General features: G+C 39.3%; 1 protein-coding gene across 1 annotated transcript in view; it reads right to left on the bottom strand.

Annotated features, from left to right (window-relative positions):
• SORL1 (sortilin related receptor 1) overlaps positions 1-19,967 on the bottom strand; it is a 180,604-nt gene that overhangs the window by 73,184 nt on the left and 87,453 nt on the right. The window contains exons 20-25 of the mRNA XM_029573496.1: positions 19,261-19,507; positions 17,965-18,103; positions 12,671-12,844; positions 11,576-11,689; positions 7,199-7,321; positions 6,687-6,806 (exon numbers count right to left, since the gene is read on the bottom strand). Of these exons, the coding sequence (XP_029429356.1) occupies positions 6,687-6,806; positions 7,199-7,321; positions 11,576-11,689; positions 12,671-12,844; positions 17,965-18,103; positions 19,261-19,507 (917 nt within the window). The remainder of the gene's footprint in view (positions 1-6,686; positions 6,807-7,198; positions 7,322-11,575; positions 11,690-12,670; positions 12,845-17,964; positions 18,104-19,260; positions 19,508-19,967) is intronic.

Genomic DNA, 19,967 nt, shown 5'->3' with positions numbered 1-19,967 from the left:
ATTTGATTTCTATAAAACACAAACTCTTTCTGAAGAACTGTCTTCCGAATCATCTTTATGTTTATCTTGTGCTGTTGTTGGTTGATCTTTAGTTATTGTGTTTTTTATTGCGTGTTTTATTACTATGAATTTTATGTATGTTATTGTAAATCGCTCAGACCTATTTTGTATTAAGCGATTAATGAATACAAAAAAAAATGTAACTATTTTCCCGCCAAAATGTTTTCCAAACTTATTTTAAAAAACGATGTGCATAAGCCATTTAAAACCATGGCCTATTACATAACATTTTCACGGGTAACAGAGGTCATCACTGGTATCAGGATGCCAAAGAAGGCTTTCAGGTATCAGCAGTTGCACTTTAGTTTTTCTTAATTGCTTACATATAGCACCTATAGTACCTCCATCACTTGGGATGTTCTTTGCATTCCCCACGCTGATTGATCTACCTGTACCTAGTACAATATTATACATGTTAGAAGCAAACAGCAATAAAATTAAGTTGCTAGGTTGTCACCGGTATTCGCTGTAGACAGCAGAATAAATCAGCCACAGAAGTGGGTGACATTGCCTGACAGTACCGAGATGGAAAAGTTTTCTCAGGGCTTAGAAAAATCAAACTTTTTTTTTATAAATCCTGAGCATACATGGATTTCCTGGGCAGCCACCTGTTGTACAAGTCTCCTCAGGCTTTACAGCAAGCTAATCTTCACCTTGAAGGGGAGATAAGTGGGACTGTGTGGCTGATTTATCCTGCTGTCTTCAGAGAACATATGTTACAGGTGAGCACCTTAGCTTTCTCCGTGAACGAGCAGGATAAAGTCAGCTTCACAAGAAAAGGGTTGCATATGATTATTTTACTAGAGTTTGAAAAAAGCTCAATGAACTATGTAAAATCTGTTATTGTTAACTTATTTCAGTACTTCATGTCTTATGTGATAGGTCTATAGTTAATATGAAAGCTATTTTGTAAACGGTTGTGATCTATATATGGAACGATGGTATATAAAATGTCTAAATACATATATTGAACTAAAACGAAAAACTCATTTTTTTTTTAATTTTTACTTGCAAAACAAAGGGAAAAACAAAGGGATTACATGCAAAAAAATTTCAACAAACAGCTTGAGAGCAAGCAAAATACATCCATATCAGTGGATGAAAAATACTGAGGCGATTTGCTCAGCAGGCAGATGGACAGAAAGGCCTACACATCCTCAGAAAACTCACCTTGTCTTTCCTGAGCTCTGAGAGAGCTTTTTCATCTCAGCGCTGTCGAATGACATCACCCACTTGTGTGGCTGACTTTATCCTGCTTGTCCATAGAGAATAAATTCATTTGAAGGATAAATGGCCTAAGCAGCTGTCAGTGTGACGATGTAATTCAGTATCTTCAATACTAAATTCTTTTTACAAACTTGATGTATAAGCACTGACGGGCATAAAGTGTGGATTATTAGATATTGATTGTTAGCTGTGCAAAAAAAGAAGAGGGGGAAAAAAAAACCCTCCACTCCTCACCCAACAGCAATCTGCTTTTTCTTGGGGTGTGGCTGATGCTAATCAATAGCAGCAAGATAGTCTTGTCAATTGCAGGGGCTAGTGCCAATATCTTTTCAGGTATATCCTTGTCCAGAAGGGCTCTCTAAGATAAGTATACATTCTGCTTTAAATATTTGAGATTTAGCAAAAACGCTTTCTATATTTGCACTGTTGGTGTACCTTTGAGAGGACTGCTCAGATTTAAAAACTGAAGGATTATTAGATACTGATTGTTAGCTATGCAAAAAAAAGAGGAGAAAAATAACCTGAATTATACAGAGGATTAGACAAAATCCCTATAACTCCATGTAAGGCAAAATGATAGTAGCTAATAATTTCAACTGTTTAATACCTACCCTCCCCAGGGCTTGCTCTTCTAATATAGTCTTGCTGGGGAACGTAATTGGTAACAAGATAATTTGCTAATTCTTTATCAGATTAAAGGAGTTCTCTTTCAGATCAAATGAACAAAATTACTATTATTCAGTGTAACAATTGTGGAATCTTTATCTTGAGGCAAACCATCTGGAAGCTTAGGGCTTGCCCCATTTGTTCACAAATCTCTTCAACGAAAAAGGAGTTGGCTCACCTCAAAGATGAATTAGCTACAATAAAAAAGGAATTAGCAACCACCAAGGAATCCTCACCCACTTCATGGCATTCAGGAATCTTTTCCCCACTACCACAGAAAATTTAGAAACCCAGAAACAAGCAATTGACAGTGGGCTCAGGTAGGATAAGACCAGGGCTAGTGCTAGGTTCTCTTCTCTTTTTTTTTTTTTTTACTGCCCTGTGTGAACAATTACTGTGCTGCCTCACCCTCCCCCCCCCTCCCAAGATTCACTCAGTCTCTGGCTCAGCCCATCAGATTAAGCCCAGCTCCCTCCTGCAATCTATATTTTAAAAAATGAACACGTCCCCACCCCCTCACATAGGAACGTAGACAGAACCTCACCAAATACAGAATGAAGAGATCAGAAAGTATAAACAGAAACATGCTGTGAAGAACTGAACTGGAACCCACAACAAGCCAGCCACTAAATGCAGAGCAACAATGAAAAACAGGAACATTACCATTCTTTATAAAACATTAAATAAAAGCAAGAAATATAAAACAATCATAAGAGTAAAATCATATTTGTAAAAAGAATAAATATTTAAGAACAGAAGAAAATGCCATACTGGGTCAGACCAAGGGTCCATCAAGCCCAGCATCCTGTTTCCAACAGTGGCCAATCAAGGCCATAAGAACCTGGCAAGTACCCAAAAACTAAGTCCATTCCATGTTACCATTGCTAATGGCAGTGGCTATTCTCTAACAGGCCTATCCAGTAACGAGCGGTAGGAAGAGCTGCGTTAGTGCCTACGGCACCCGCGGTTACCGCCCGCACAGTGCAGCTCACCTACTGCTCGATCCTGAACACTAATTATATGTAAATGTAAACCGCGTCCGTAATGCCTTAGTCCCGCGCAACCCATTTTACTGGATAGAGCGCCTATACAGTATCCTGGGTGCGCGGGCCTAAGGCTTCACGCCACGCTGGTATCTGTCATTTCAAATGTCATTTGAAATGACAGATACCAGGAAGCGAAAAAACCAAAAGCAAAAAAATAAGTCGCTTCACTCTTCCCTCCTCCCGGAGCAAGGCTGCTTTTCGCGCCCTGCTCCGGGAGGAGGGAAGAGTGAAGCGCGAAGCGACTTACTTCTTGCTTTTGGTTTTTTTGCTTCCCTGCTGTCAGTGTCCCCCCTCCTCTCGGAGCAGGGCGTGAAAAGCAGCCTTGCTCCGGGAGGAGGGGGCACACTGACAGCGGCGAAGCAATGGCGAAGACAGCGGCGAAGCAAAAAAAAAACCAAAAGCAATTTTGGGGTTTTTTTTTTTCAAAAGAGACAATTTTTTTTTTTTTCCAAAAGCGACTTACTTTTGGGATCTGTCAAGATCCCAAAAGTAAGTCGCTTTTGGACGCCTGCCAACTTACTTTTCTGAAACCATCATCAGGAACACATGCGATCGTAGCTCCTCCCGACGAAGACAAAGATGGCCGCCTGCACGGGGGAAGCGTACAATTGGCCGCTCAAGACGTTACGTCAACTGAGCAGTCACGATAAAGTGTTGAAGAAGTAAATTATGTTTGGGAATGTGTTTTTTGGGAGATGCAAGATTTGTCGTAAAATTCTGTAGTTTACTTGCTATTGCCATTTATTATTGTTTCATGTATATGATATGGTTTTTGTTTTTTTAAAAGATTGTAAACTGATGTGAAATAGTGGATGCCCTTCAATGGGCTATGCTCAAACAAATGGTAATAGAACCCACAAGGGAGGGTTTGATACTCAACCTGGTGCTCACAAATTGGGATAATGTCTGGATAGGTGCCCAGCTGAGCACAAGTGATCATCATATGGTATAGTTTGATATCGCAATTAAGATACAGAGAAGTCACACAAAGACTCTAGTTTTGAATTTAAAAAATTCAGACTGTGTCAAAATGGGGATGATCCTGGAGGAAGAACTAGAAGACTGGGACAAAATGGGTGAGGTGGGACAACCGTAGGCCAAATTAAAAGGAGTTAATACAAACGCAACAAATCTGTTAGAAAAGTAAATAAAAGTACAAGGAAAAAAGAACCCGATTTGGTTCTCAAAGGAGATGGCTGAAAAATAAAGACAAAAAGATCAGAACTCAGGAAGTATAAAAGATCCCAAAAAGAGGAACACAGGGAAGAATACCTGGCAAAACTAACAGAGACAAAGAGAGAAATCAGGAAAGCAAAAGGTCAAGCAGAAGAAAGTTGATTGCCAAAGAGGTGACAACACTTTTCATAAATATATGAGAAAGAAGGAAAGCCTGACGTGATGTAGTGAAATTGAAAGGTGACGAGGAGGAATGTGTAGAGACAGACAAAGAAATGGCAGAAATATTAAAGAGAGATTTCAGTTCACTGTTCACTAAAGAAGACCCTGGAGAACTACAATCACTGATTGAAAAGACCATAGAAGGGAATGGGGTAGACAACTTCTTTTACAGAAGAGAATGTATGGAAAGAGCTAGGAAAACAAAGTGGACAAGGCCATAGTACATCCCAGGATGTACTATGGCCTTGTCTGCTGAATGACCTGTTTAATAGATCCTTGGAAACAGGTGTAGTGCTGAGAGATTGGAAAAAAAAGCGGTTGTGGTCCCGCTTCATAAGAGTGGTAGCAGAGGAGGCTGGAAATTACAGATTGGTTAGCCTCGACTCATTGGTAGGAAAGTTAATGGAGACGCTGCTGAAACAAAGGATACTGAAATATCTATAATCCAGTAAGTTGCTGGACCCAAGGCAGCATGGATTCACAAAGGGAAGGTCTTAACAGACAAATCTGATTTTTTTTGATTGGGTGACTAGAGAACTGGATAGAGGAAGAGCTCCCAATGAATTTCAGCAAAGCTTTTGATACAGTCCTGAGTAGGAGGCTTGTGAATAAAATCAGAAGCTTGGGAATGAGCACCAAGGTGGTGGCATGGATTGCAAACTGGTTGACATATATGAGACAGCATGGAACCTACTCTGAAGAGAGAACCGTGTTAAGTGGAGTACCACAGGGATCGGTATTTGGACTGGCTCTGTTCAATATTTTTGTAAGTGACACTGCGGAAGCGATAGAAGGTAAAGTTTGTCTATTTGCCCATGAAACAAAGATCTGCAATAGAGCATACATGCCTGGAGGAGTAGAGAGAATGAAAAGTGATTTAAGAGCTTGAAGAGTGGGCAAAGATTTGGCAGCTGGGATTCAGTGCCAAGAAGTGCAGAATCATGCATCTGAGATGCGGTAATCCAAAAGAGCTGTATATGATAAAGAGTAAAAGACTGAGCATGGACCAAAAGTGGGATCTTGGAATGATAGTATCTGGTGATCTGAAGATGGCGAAGCAATGTGACAAGGAGATAGCTAAAGCCAGAAGAATAACCAGTAAGACAGAGGAGGTAAAAATGCCCTTGTATTGGTCCTTGGTGGGGCTTCACCTGGAGTACTATGTTCAGTTCTGGGGCCCATATCTTAAAAAGGACAGAGACAGGATGGAGGCAGTCCAGAGAAGGGTGACCAAAATGGTGTGGGACCTGTATCAGAAGACTTATGAGGAGAGGCTGAAAGATCTGAATATGTATACCATGGAAGAGAGGAGGGTACAGGGGAGATAAGATACTAACTTTCAGATACATGAAAGGTTTTAATGCTGCACAAATGTCAGACCTATTCCAATGGAAAGAAATCAGTAGAAGTACAGGTCATGAAATGAAACTGCTAGGAGGACAACTCAGAACCATAGTCAGGAAATATTTCTTCACGGAGAAGTTGGTGGATACCTGGAATGCCCTTTCGGAAGATGAGGTGAAGACTAAAACAAAGAATTCAAAGTATTATAGGATAAACACTGAGGATCCCTAAATGCTAGAGGATAGAAATGAATGCTGGTGCAGCGGTTATTACACTTAATACATCTTGATGCTTTTGATGCAACTCCAATTTTTCTATCCACTTTAACGGCAGGGGGTAAAGGGGAAATGGATTCAAACTGCAACCAATGAGGGTGTCTGGGGAACTGATAAGCATGGGGGTAAAATACACAGAGAATCAGTTACTATCCTTAACAGAAGGCATGGGATTACTACCCCTTAACCAATAAGCTTTTATGCTTTTGATGCAACTTCAACATCTCTCTCTGCTTCAAAAGGAGGGGGGGGGAGGAATTTGATTAGAAACAACCAACACAAACCCTGACTTTTTTTTACAGTCTGGAGTACTGATGCGCAGACATAAGGGAAAAAACACAGGACTGCTATGGCCAAGTCCATGAGTAAAGCACATCAAGCAGAACTGTCTGAATTTTCAAGATGGCTTATCACCCAGTAAAATTCTTCAGAGAAACATGGGGTAACCTGCAAAGTGTGGCAGATACTACCATAAGAAGCTTGCTGGGCAGATTGGATGGACCATTTGGTCCTTTTCTGCCATCATTTGTTACTATGTCTTCAGAAGGAAAATTTATACACAAAATTCTCTCTTCTATTATTACAATTACAGAAAAAAAATAAGTTCTACCTTATGAATTTTTCTTTCCAAAGCTCTAGAGTTCTAATACAAATTTGAAAAAATGCTTACTTGTACAGTTCGTTTCATCTGACCAGTCTCTGCAGTCATTATCTCCATCACAGACCCACGAGGAACGAATGCACATCCCTGAACGGCAATTAAATTCATCCACTTTACACTGATGAGCTTCTAAAGCGAGAATGCAAAAACACTGTAGAAGTTTTACAAAGACAAACAGTTGAATGACAATACATTTCTCTACTACTAATCTTTTCTAAAGTACTACTAGACAGATAATTATTGTCGCTGCATAGACAATTTGAAAAGCCTACAACTTTTTTCAAGTGTTACAGAGATGCATATAAGACATTAAGTTGTAAGTTATAAAATACAGAATATGATTACTTAATTGTCTTGCACAATTTTTTGCTATGATTCTGTTTAATGTACTTGGTCTGCAGAAGCTTTGCTCCCACGGTCCATCAACAGACAACTGTGTACAGCCCTGTCATGTGTCTGCCATTCTTGCCTCTATGGATATACATCCACTTATCACAATGCATCATGTCAAGGAGGCTCACCACAGTGATTTTCATCGCTATTGTCACCACAGTCATCTTCATGGTCACATCTGTAAGAGAGAGGGATGCAGGTCCCAGATCTCTGGCATCGAAATAATACATCAGGGTCACATACCGTAGTTGCTGTTAGGAGAAAAACACTTAAGGACTTCACAATGTATACAAAGAATAAGAAAAAAATTAAAAGGACTATATATATATATATATAGTCCTTATATATAGACTATATATATATATATATAAGCAATAAGAAAATGAATTAGAAATTATAGAATATGTACAAAGTGTCCATAAAAGCGGCTCAGCACAGTATTTTAGTACCTGTATAATACAGAATATTAATGTAGCTAGATTCATCAAAATATCAATTTACCTGCTTTTAAGTGAATCCATAAAAATGTTGGATTTTTAATTATCAAAATCAAGATTTTGGCTTATCAGCAAATTTTTAAAGCTGTCTATGATTCCAAATACCTGCAGCTATTATGATGATAAGAACCATGTGTGACTGTTGTGGTCTGTGAGTTGCCCCAGGAATGAGTGTCCTAGGATCAGGAGTGTTAAATACTGGCTGTTGATGGTAGTAAGCCTTCCACCTATGCCAGCCACCTTCTCTTTGGATTGAGCCCTCCAGTGCTGGAGGCCGGCAAGACACATGAATCAGGGAAGCCCCTGAGGCAAACAAGGAGCATTAGGCCTGAAAAGTAGTAAGTAGCTGGAACAAACCAGGTATCCATAGCGGAGACCAGGCAAGAATGCTGATTGTAGAATCTGCAGACGAAGTCTTCAAAATACAGGAATGGAGTCAGAGTACGAGGACCAGAAGGGTGGACTAAGTTCTGGCAACTGACTGATTAAACCGCTTCAGTATAAACAGAAGTCTTTATAGGAAACAAGATGGCTGCCAGCTGGAAGTGAGGGGCAATGGGTTAAGAGGACTGAGAGGACTGTATAAGGTCCAAAACAGCTCACAGAGCTATATACAGTCCAGTGGGGAATTCAACCAAAGAATAGATTGGTAAAACAGGGATTCTTTATTATTACAATGTGGTACAGTTGAAAATTAAAGCCAGACTCAGGCCGAGTTTTGCTCATGTGATCGTACTACTTAAAGGGCTGTAATGATCAGACCATTTTCTGATCATTTTCTCAAAATGAACACTTCCGGTTTGGCGATGCTGAGTCCTGCGAACCTTCAGTCTGCAGAGTGCAGCTTAAATAACACTGTAGATGTCTAAGTGCAACATTGTATCTGGTAACAGAGGAAAAACCGAATGTGGGCTTTTATATACCTATGTGTGAGCTGATCTGATCATTACAGCTCCTGAAGCAGCTAGGTCATATGAGCGAAACTCGGCCTGGGTCAGGCTTTATTTTCAACTGTACCACATTGTAATAATAAAGAATCCCTGTTTTACTGATCTACTCTCTTTGGTTGCTACTTTGCTACACTGAATTGGCTTCCGTCTTGTTTCCAGTGGAGAATTCAACAATGGATACTTACTTTACCTCCCCCCTTTCCAGGAACGGTCTCTGGACAGCCCTGTGCATTGCTTTGCAAGAAATTTCTTCACGAGACGAGGTGCATGTAGGTCAGATGCATCAATCCAAAATCTTTTTTCGGGGGGGGGGGGGGGGGGCCATATCTCTTCCAATAGACTAAATACTGTACTCTGTTATGAGTCACTCTAGAGTGCTGAATCTCCTCAACCTCAAATTCAGGCTGGCTATCAACCAGAACCAGACCCAATGGAGTTTCTTGCCTATTCAAAGGATCTAGCATGGCCAGTTTCAACAAAGAAATGTGAAATGAGGAAGGTATCTTAAGTGTATTGGAAAGCTGAAAGCGCATAATTACTGTGTTGGTTTTCTCAATAATGGCTTATGGCCCTATATATTTGGACTGTATGGCCCATGAATTTCTTCTGCCGAAACACTTTCTTCAAATTATTGTGCACCTGTGCCCAGTATTTCTGTAAGTATTACATGAAGTCATTGGCTGCAGGAATTTCAATAGCTGGAGTAGCAGGAGGTAGACAAACAGGGTGACGGCCATAGACTGTAAAGAATGGAGAAAACCCTGTAGATTCGCTAACATGATTTTTGTGAGCAAACTCAGCCCAATGGAGCAATCCACCCAATTATTCTTATGAGCAGAGACGAAATATTTAAGAAACTGCTCAAGATCTTGGTTGATCCTCTCCATAAGGCCATTTATTTTGGGATGGTATCTTGAGGAAAATTGCAAATTTGATACCCAAATCTTTCCAAAAGGCCCTCCAGAATCTGGCAACGAATTGAGGACCTCAAACCAATATGATAGTGACTGGGATTCCATGTAAATGGACTACCGCCCTAATGAAGATGATGGCCAGTTTACAGGCTGAAGGTAATTTAGTGATCAGAGTGAAGTCCTCCATTTGGGAAAAACGGTTCACCACCACCAAGATGACAGTACAGTCAGTGGAAATCGGAAGGTCTATAATGAAGTCTGCAGATAAGCGAGTTCACAGTACAGAAAGAATCAGGAGTGGGTGAAGTTTTAGCCTGAGGGACTTTAATTCTAGCATGATTTGGAAAGCCTGAGACATAAGTCTTATAATCCATGAGTAGAGAAGGCCAATAAATAAATAAATAAACAACAACCCGGAAATCAGTTTAAAAGTTGTATTAATCTTTGGATATCAGAAGAGTTTGGAATCATGCCCCCACATTTGAAAACATCTGGGCGGCAAGTGTCTGGAAGAAAAGTATGCCCAATAGGAACCCCTACAAGAGGTTCCTGGACCAAAGATTCCAGATTAATTTTCTCCATCAGATTGCTTTTGACTGAGTTTTCCACTATCCTGGAGGTGATATAATGGGGTCTTTATTGCAAGGTTCAGGGGTCTCCTCCTGTCATGATAACGCATTGGCCTTAAAAATCTTCACGTCAGGACAATAGGAGATAAACTGGAAACAAGTGAAGAACATGACCCACCGGGCTTGCTGGGCATTCAAACATTTTGCAGCCTCCATATAAAGTAAAGTTTAGTGATCCCTAATGATTGTTATCGGAAAAGTAATTCTCTCCAGCAGGTGTGTCTGCTCTTCCAAGACTCACTTAATGACAAGGAGTTTTTTTATTTCCCACATCAGTTACATCTACAGGAGAAAACTTTCAGGAAAGGTAACCACAAAGTTGGGGCCAAGAATTCAGACCAGGTTGTTGAGACAAGACTGCATCTGCGCCAACCTCAGAGGCATCTACTTCTAAAATGAAAGGCAGGACTGGAGCTGATGCAAATTCAGTTCTTCAAAGGCTCACTGAGTTTAGGGATTCCAATAATTATTTGGTGTGCCCTTATGTGTAACAGCAGTAAGTGAAACCACCACTTTGGAGAGGTTTAGAATGAAGCACGATAATAATTAGCTAAGCCCAGAAAGCTTTGCCAACTATTAATCGGCATTGGAGGGCCTTGGGGACCAAAAGTATCAGCTAATTAAGTACTGCTGTTATTTTATCTGGGTCAATCTCAAACCCCTGATCTGAAATCACATATCACAAGAAGTGAACTTGCCATTGTTCAAACACACACTTTCAAACTTGGTGAAAAACTGGTACTAGCGAAGACGAGAGGGCCTCCATTGTAATGATATGTAAGGTGTTACATGCCTTCTTTCAACCAGAGCATTTTCCCTCTTTTGTTAAAAGAAAACATGAGAAAAGGGACTTTTATCACAAGTACACCCAGCAGATGCAGATTACCAGAGAATTAAAGTGTCAAATCGCTTTATGGTTCTATACTTACATATTGCCTCTGTTTTTGTTTCTCGGATTATATTTCATTTTGGCTCCTATGACCATTTATGGGTTTATATAACTGAGTATGCATATTTCATTTTTTTTCTTTTTTTCTCTATTTTGGTTAACTTTCTGAAATTCCATATTTGTCATTTGAGATGCAGTGTCTTGACTTATAACAATCAAACTTAAGACTTGGTTATTCAAACAAGCATTTCCGGACACAACCCAATGACACATTCCAATGACTCCTAAAACACCACTCCTCTTGTATATTACATTTATTCTGTATACTATATTTAAATTGTATATTGTTTAACCATCTCTTTTCTCTCCTCTCTTCTTCCTTCTCCAAGTTCGGCTACCCTTGTTAAATGTAACTGTACTTTCGGACACCACAGTTCTAGTTTTTGTTTATAATGCACTCCTGTTCGATGTAAACCAGCAAGATATGTTTTCATGATTGCCGGTATATAAAAACTCTAAATAAATAAATAAAAATAAATAAAAATAACAATCAAAATGATTACAAAAATACAATTTTAAAGAGAAACCTCCTTCCACCCCAAACTAAATATATTTCTACTACTTACGACAATTTTTTTCATCACTCATGTCTCCACAGTCATTATCACTATCACACTGCCAAATGCTGTTGATACAGTTCCCATTGGAACATCGATACTGGTTAGGCAGGCAAGTGTTTTCTGGTGGGAACATTTTAAAAAGGAAAAACATTGAGTATTGTGCAAATTAGATTTCTACCTCAATAACTGGTTAAAATTAAAAAAAATGCTATTAAAAATAAAGGCAGTAATTAACGTAATACAACTTAAGGGATATTAAACACTGGGGCTGTAAGTTAGGTGGGTAATTTCTACTCACAGGCCTATAAGCGAATTTTCAAAAGGAAACTCCTTGTGGGAGTTTCTCTTTGCAAATTCAGGCCCAGTGCTACAAGTACTTCAGGACACACAACTTACACCATAAAGCAGGTACAGGGATTTCAAATTGAAATCCCCACGCATTCCTAGTCAGCCCTGCCCCACCCCCTTAGCAGTACAAGTAAACAATGCAGTTACTTTTACCCACAGAGGACAGGGGGGGGGGGGGGGGATTTTCATCTTGTTCTTAAACCACAAGATTTATTTAAAAAAGATTCAAGCAATTAATTTAGATTTGTACTTTCTTGGTTTGTCAATTCCTATAGCATTTTTTCATTCAAACAGATTCTCAAGTAATTTCAGAAGCATAAACGTAGCTGCCCTTGGGACAAGAAACCTGACAGTACATTTCTTGATTATAGATTGCATAAAAATGTATAAAATGGATATGTGTTATCAACAAATGTTACTACTACCCACCTGCTGTAATGGGTACACTGAGTGATCTTGGGTCAAGTTATTTTATCCCTATGTACTTCTAAGTTAATGATGAACGGATCTAAATTCATCACAGATATTCTCCTGATAACTTGTACAGTGCTACAGTTTCCGTTAGCTACTATTCAGTTAGCCAGACATGCTAGCTTTGGTTCGGCTTTCCTTAACCAATTGCAAGACATAGTAAAAGCAGTCAAAATACTTTAGGATAACCCCAGATAATGTCATACTGCGAGCACTATTTCAGAAAGCATGAGCACACAAACTAAAATGCAAAACTAAAAATAGAAATAAAATTCAGCTTGCCTTCCTTGATACAGTTGTTGTTCTTCATGACATAACCACGTGGACAATCACATTTCAATTCTCCCGACGGCAGCACGGAGCTCTTAACTCCCTCAGGACACCTGCAGCTTCTACCCAGGTTGGCTTTAGGCAAGCACAACAAGTTGCAAGGCTTTGAAACACACGCATTATGTCCTGTTTTGATGAAAACCAGAAGTTAAGTACCACTAAAACTCTAATGAATCGCTAATATATTCATAAGAACATTAAGTTATTCCAAACCAGGTCATATATACCCAGCAGATCCCAAAAGTAGATCTACTTCTTGTTACTCACTCCCAGGGATAGCAATGGCTTTCCCTAGTCTGCCTGGCTAATTAATGGTTTACAAACTTTTCCTCTAGAAATGTATCCAAACCTCTTTTAAACCCAGCTTTGCTTGTTGCCTTGACCATGTCCTCTAGTAAGATTCCACAGTTAGCTTGATTCATATACGAAACATACTGGCAAAATATTTAGAACATAAGAATTGCCGTACTAGGTCAAATCAAGGGTCCATCAAGCTCAGTATCTTGTTTCCAACAGTGGCCAATCCAGGTGTCAAGTATCTGGTAAGATCCCAAACAGTAAATAAACCCCATGCTGCTATCGAACAGTTACAAGTAGTGGCTATTCTCTAAGTCCACTTGGTTAACAACAGTTTATGGACTTCTCCTCCAGGAACTTGTCCAAATCGAGCTAAACCTACTGGCTTAATCACAATCCTCTGGCAATAAATTCCAGAGTTTAATTGTGCGTTGAGTGAAAAATTTTCTCTAATTTGTTTTGAGTGTGCTATTTACTAACTTCATGGAGTATCCCCTAGTCTTTGTACTTTTTGAAAGAGTAAATAACTGATTTACATTTATATCTATCATATCCCCCCCCCCCCAACTCAGCTGTCTTTCTCCAAGCTGAACAGCGCTAACTTCCTTAGCCTTTCCTCAAAGGGGAGCAATGCCATTCCATTTATCATTTTGGTCAACCTTCACCGTACCTTTTTCAATGCAACTATATATATATTTTTTTTGAGATGCAGCAACCAAAACTGCACACAGTACTCAAAGTGTGGCCACACCACAGAGTAGTCATTTTGAAACCATAGAAAATAACTAACCACTCATGTTTCATATATTTGAAGGGCTAACTGAAGTACATATAGCCACAGTCTTTTTTAGAAAACATCACATCTTATAATTAAATTATCAAGGAAAATATACTCAGCTGTTCAAATGAGTTTTACACTTTTAACACAATCTTGATTTCATGATTACTTCCTACAGTGATCATTTTTGCCTTGAACATTTTTTGTTTTTACTACTACTACAACTTAATGATCATTCAGTTTAAACATTACAGTTTAAGTACTCATAGCAGTATTTCTCAGATCAGCAACCAAAATGCATACTACGCAAATAGAGAAACAAAAAGGTGTGTGAATTCTTCAGAGGGATAGCGATGTTAGTCTGGTGTAGCAAAAAATGACATGAGTCAAGGGGCACCTTTATAGACTAACCAATTTATTAAAGCATGAGCTTTCGAGAACAGAGTCCACTTAGATACATGAAGTGATGTACAAGAGATGGGTAAAATATATACAGAACAGAAAGAAGGCACTGGCTTAGGCAGGACATGGTATGGAGAGAGTGTTAATAGCATTATAGTAGAGCCTACAGACAACTGAGGTAAGTGTGAAAAAGCAAGTTTGCTTACCGTAAACTGTGTTTTTCCATAGATAGCAGGATGAATTAGCCATGCTGTTTGGGTGTCATCATCGACAGTGTATTCTGGCAGACTTCTTCCAAAAGGCAAATCTCGAAAATACTGCTTCTGCATGATTCTTCCCGCAGGTATCTAGATAGTCTTCTCAGTGTTTAAAAAAGCTGAACGGCAGTGATGTGATTATGTTTGGAGGAGACATGTCCAGGAAGGAGGGTATGCCTGGCTAATTCATCCTGCTATCTCTGGGAAAACACCATTTATGGTAAGCAAACTTGCTTTTTTCCATCGATAAGCAGGCTGAATTAGCCATGCTGTTTGGGAGTCCCAAGCTCCAGTAAAAGAAAAAAGATGCATGCGCCGTCTGAATTGGCCTGAACGTTGTGCACTTTATCTGATGCCGAAGCATGGGGCCCTGGCGCAGGCTTTGGTGGTTGCGTCATTGCGCCCTGTGCGACGCTTCATTTTAGACTACTCACCCAAGGCCTGAGTGGATGCATCACGGAGATGATGCAAGGACGATGCAGATGACTGGTCAGGTCAGCACTTCGATGTGTCAGATGACTCCGTTAATGCAACAATGCTATTGTCCACCCTGGAGCGGTTCACAGGACTGAACCTGGGTTTTGAAGGTGCTAAGGTGACCTTGTCACCTCTTCTTTTTTTGCTTTGATTTTCCATGAAGGTCCACTGAAGAAGCCCTTCTATGGACTTCATGGGATTTAGACTTTCGTCCCGGCGAGGAGTGAGTAAAGCGCCTTGGGGAGGGCATACATGGGTGTCCGAGAGCGCTTCCTCTGCTTCTTTAAGACTGGCCATTTTATCTGCTCTCTGTCTCCTACTCTGGGAGACATCCGCCCATAGTCTTTACACAAGGCTTGGTCGTGGTCTGGGCCAAGGCACAGGTAGCAGTCGCAGTGGTTGTCAGTGATGGACTCTGTGTCCCCGCACTGGCAATACTCGAAGCCCGGCTTTTTTGACATTGTTGTGTAGCACTAAAGTGCTTTTTGTAGGATCACTGAGTGAAAGTTATCGAAAAAAGAATCTTGAGGAGACACAAGAGACAAAACACGTCCATGCTGAGCGCGGATAAAAAAGCACTGAAGAGATTGACGCGATATGCGCGAGAAGAACTAGGCAGAAGCAGTACAGTCGAAGCTTTGCCTTCTGGGAGAAGTCCACGAGAGCGCGCCGTCGATGACGTCACCCAAACAGCAAGGCTAATTCAGCCTGTATCTATGGAAAATGATAGAATGATCTGCTTACAGTTAAGTTTATAGATAATTGTAGTGAGCCATGAAGCCATTGTCTCTGTTCAGACCTAAGGTGATGGTGTTAGTTTTTATTTGCCATTCCCTTCCTAATAATCCCTAATATTTTGTTTGCTTTTTTGACTGCCACAGCACACAATGATGTCAATGTATTATCCACTTTGATGCCTAGATTTCTTTCCTGGGTGGTAACTCCTAAGATAAAACCTAACATTGTGTAACTACCAAAAAGGTTATTTTTCCTTATATGCATCACCTTGCACTTGTTCACATTAAATTTCATCTACCATTTGAATGCCTAATCTTCCACTCACAAGATCCTCCAGCAATTTATCACAATCCACTTTTGATTTAATTACTCTGAATAATTTTGTGTCATCTGCAAATCTGATCACCTCACTCGTCATATCCCTATCCAGATCATTTATAAATATATTAAAAAGTACCAGTCTAAGAATAGATTACTGAGGCACTCCACTGTTTACCTTTTTCCCTTTGAAGATGTGGTCTTCAGAACTGTATAGAGTATTTCAACAAGGTCTGACAATGGGCCATGAACATTTCCTGCACTTGTAGGGCCCATGTCTGGTACATGCTGTATGCTAGGAAATAAAACTAGATGGCAGACCTCACCTAGCATGCACTCCCTCCAAACTCCCTAAATGGTAATGTCCTCCCCTTTTTCCAGCCCTGATCATTCTTTTATATCTCTTTGTACCATTTGGTGACCTGGTCTTCTGGAAAGTGTCAATGTAAGGGGTGCTGTTAGGGCTTGTGGTAGAAAAAAAAAGAAAACTATGGCGGGCATTGGTGCCAACACACAGCTAGTCATGGAGTGCAGTGACTATAAGGTGTTTGGTGCTGATACTTGCAGCTGGCAGAGTCTCAGAATGTGCACTGAATGGTTCTGGAAGACGTTGCACAATATCAAGCAGATGGTGAAGTAAGAAAATTTTGGATAGATGGTGTGAAATGTGTATGTAAAAAACCATCTCTTTATTAACCAACAGCGCTGGAGATAAACATTGGTTTAACATCACTTCCATTTACACGTCCGGATATTGCAAAAAATAAGACACCTGTATTATTCAAATGCATTAGAGACAAATATTGATTCAACATCACCTCTACATACATAATTGTATTTGTTAGTATAAAATGTGGTAAATCATATTGTCTATGTGGGTTTTTATAATTGGGTGTACTAAGTTCCCTGAAGAAGCTGACTGCCGATGAAAACTAGGGTCCTAGCCAGGACTATATGGTTTTTTTTTGTTTTAGCCCACATGTCCATCTGTATTTGAAATCTTATGTATTTGGACATTTTTGAAAAGTGAATATTAATAAACATTTTTGAGAAATATTTGTGCACCAGTTATTTGTTCTGTTAGTTTAACTGTGGGTGTCTGTGTGGTATACCTTCTGTCGTTTTGTGTAACAGATTCCCTTAAAAAGAAACCAGTTGTGCCTTTTCTTTTAGAAGGTCTGACAGCTGATTTGCATTCAGGATAAGAAAGTAGTACATTTCCTTTTGGTAAAACATTTTTTGAAGGTTTCCTTCCTCAAATAGAACCTGACTCTGATGATTTCAATGAAGCTCTACAAGTCTGAGAAGGGCCACCATTTGGAGGTTTCATTTATACTATTACAGCATTAGTGGTAAAGAAATTTCTGGGAGAAGCAAGGCATGAGTGTTCTATCACCAAGACAAATGAACTGCTGAATGTCAAATGACTGCTGCTTTAACTGTGAAGCCTTTTCATTGTGTGAGATGGTACAGAAGAGAAGCCACTCTCTGTGGTCATACAGTAGTGAATTATCAAATGTTCAGCTAGAATGAGTGTTAAAGAACTACAGGTTTTTCCAAATGTTTGGCATGCTGGATCAAACCAATGATCCATCAAGCCCAACATCCTGTCAAGTGGCCAGTCTGGATCAATACCAAGTACCTGGTAGATGTTAATGGGGGAAGCCTATTTTCTATTGCTACAAAGAATGGTTCCAGTGTGGGTTTTTCCCTAACATACTCTCAGTGAAGACTGAAGCAAAAATAATTAATTTAGTTTTTCTGTTTTGAAGTTTTGCTCTGAGCACTTCTTTTGCCCTCCCCTCCGGTCATCCAATGATCCAACTAGGCATCTTGTTTTTGATCTACTTGAAAAAGTTATAAGTTTTTACCTCTTTGGAAATGTTCTTAAATTCTCTCTCTTATTAGTATTTAATTTGCCAGTGCTTATGCTGTTTCCTATTTAGGTCCAGCTTCCTTAAAAGCAACACTTACATTACCTGTCATCTTTCCTCTGTAGAAGATCTTCATGTCCATAACATCCATTAAACCACCAATTAAAACTTCCATCTCTGCTCCAGTGTACTTAGATGCTCTAAAAATACTCAACTTTGACCAGTCATCCCAGTAAATTTCATTCTGAAATATACAGACAGGCTCAATTTGGGATAATTATTTTTATAAAAGCTTGTTTTGCTGGTTAATCAGTTTATGAATCTTCAGGTAAAGGAAGAGAATCACAATTCTAAGAAGTTTCAGTTAGCAATCATGATACAAACATGGACTATAGTCCATCAGTGCCACAGCCAAGCAATACTAAGAAGAATGAAATGAGCCTGCAGAAAATCAAAGATGTCAAAGGTACACTGTGGTTAATCTAACAGTGTCTTTCCAATATGTCAAAGAAAAGCAGTGTAATTCTACCAGGCAGCGTTGTGTTGAAATGTCCCATTTAAAAAAAATAATTGTAAATTGGCTGCCTTTTCAAAAATTATTGTGCAATTGGCTGTTACATAATAATTCTTAAATACTGAAATTTCTGCACTACAGATCCAGGAACCCATGGAATTTATAGCTAGGACCAGCACCAACTCATATGCTTGATGGCTATTTCATGTTTCCACTAACATCAATAAATGCCAGCAAGATGAAAGGTGACCGTAGGATGCTGCAAATGGATCAAGAGAAATTGATAAAACCCGATTCCATGATAATTTTTTTGTTTTGCAAACAAGTTTACTACAAGAATATGATGTTAACTGCAGAAAAACCAATCATTACAAAATAAATATTTCTCTAAGCACATAAGATAAGCAAGCAGACTCTGCAGTCAATCATATCTCACTTGTGGCATGATTTAAAAAATACTCAGCTTTGTAATTTAATTATGTTACCTCACGCAAAAGCAAAATTAAGACTAAAGATATGTCAGTAAGGATGGCCTCAGCTCTACCACAGAAGTCAAACGTGCAGAAAGCTATTTGTGTTGTCCTATAGGAAAGCACTTCTTCAGACTATCCTGATGAAAAGTCAAAGGCCAGAAGTAAGGCAACAAGTCATGGGTATAGATAATACATGAAGCAAGTCATAGTCAAACATCTTAATGTTCATGTCATTGGACAGATCTCTTAATACTGTCAACTGTAAGCAACAGGTTTAAAGAGAAGCTATTAGGTCTGGTTACTATTACAAAACAGACAGAAAACAATATGAACAATAAAAACATACTATTTTATTTTCAAGCAAGTTAAAAGTGTAAATGCCATGATCTGTTAGCAAAGTAAAAACACAATTACCTTAAAGATCGCTATAGCAAAAGGGTGAGGCAGGTTGTCCAGTATAACTGATCTTTGCTGACCATTGAAATCGACCCGTTCAATTCTATCCAAGTAAGCCTCTGTCCAGTAGACCCATTGATCATCCACAGAGATGCCATTTGGCCATTTGACTCCAACTGAGACTATGTGAATCACTGAGGAACCATCCATCTCACTTCTGTAGATACCATGGTTATTATCTCCCCAGTCAGTCCAAAACATCAAGCTGACAATGTGTACAAAGTAAGGGAATCAAAATATCATTTATATCCGTCTGTGTAATTACAAAGCACACTGCCACAAGACCAGTGAAACACAGCCCAGCCTAAAGCAGCTCAACGACTGAGAAAACAGACTCTGCTACTAAAATCATCTCAATTCACATATTACTATTTACTAAGAGAACTTCTGATGTGCAAAGTGCTGCTAATTTTTTATTTTATTCTTGTTCCATATAGATTAATAGTCATCTATACTAAGTGCCACATTTCTAACGCTTGACTAAGATGGACATATTTTATCATCCATGGTGCTTTATAAAAGGTGTGAAAACCTAGAATCTGTTTGATAAATTTGGGATAAACTACCATTCATAGTGTTGGACTATGTGTGGATTAGGGGTCCACGAAGGTTACATCACAAGACAGAAAAAAATTGACAGGAGATATAAGTTTTATTTAATAAAA

This window comes from Rhinatrema bivittatum, chromosome 12 (assembly GCF_901001135.1).
Source record: "Rhinatrema bivittatum chromosome 12, aRhiBiv1.1, whole genome shotgun sequence".
In the NCBI taxonomy this organism is placed as follows: domain Eukaryota; kingdom Metazoa; phylum Chordata; class Amphibia; order Gymnophiona; family Rhinatrematidae; genus Rhinatrema; species Rhinatrema bivittatum.
Note: the sequence above shows the minus strand (reverse complement) of the source record. Positions and strands in the feature narration are given on the sequence as shown.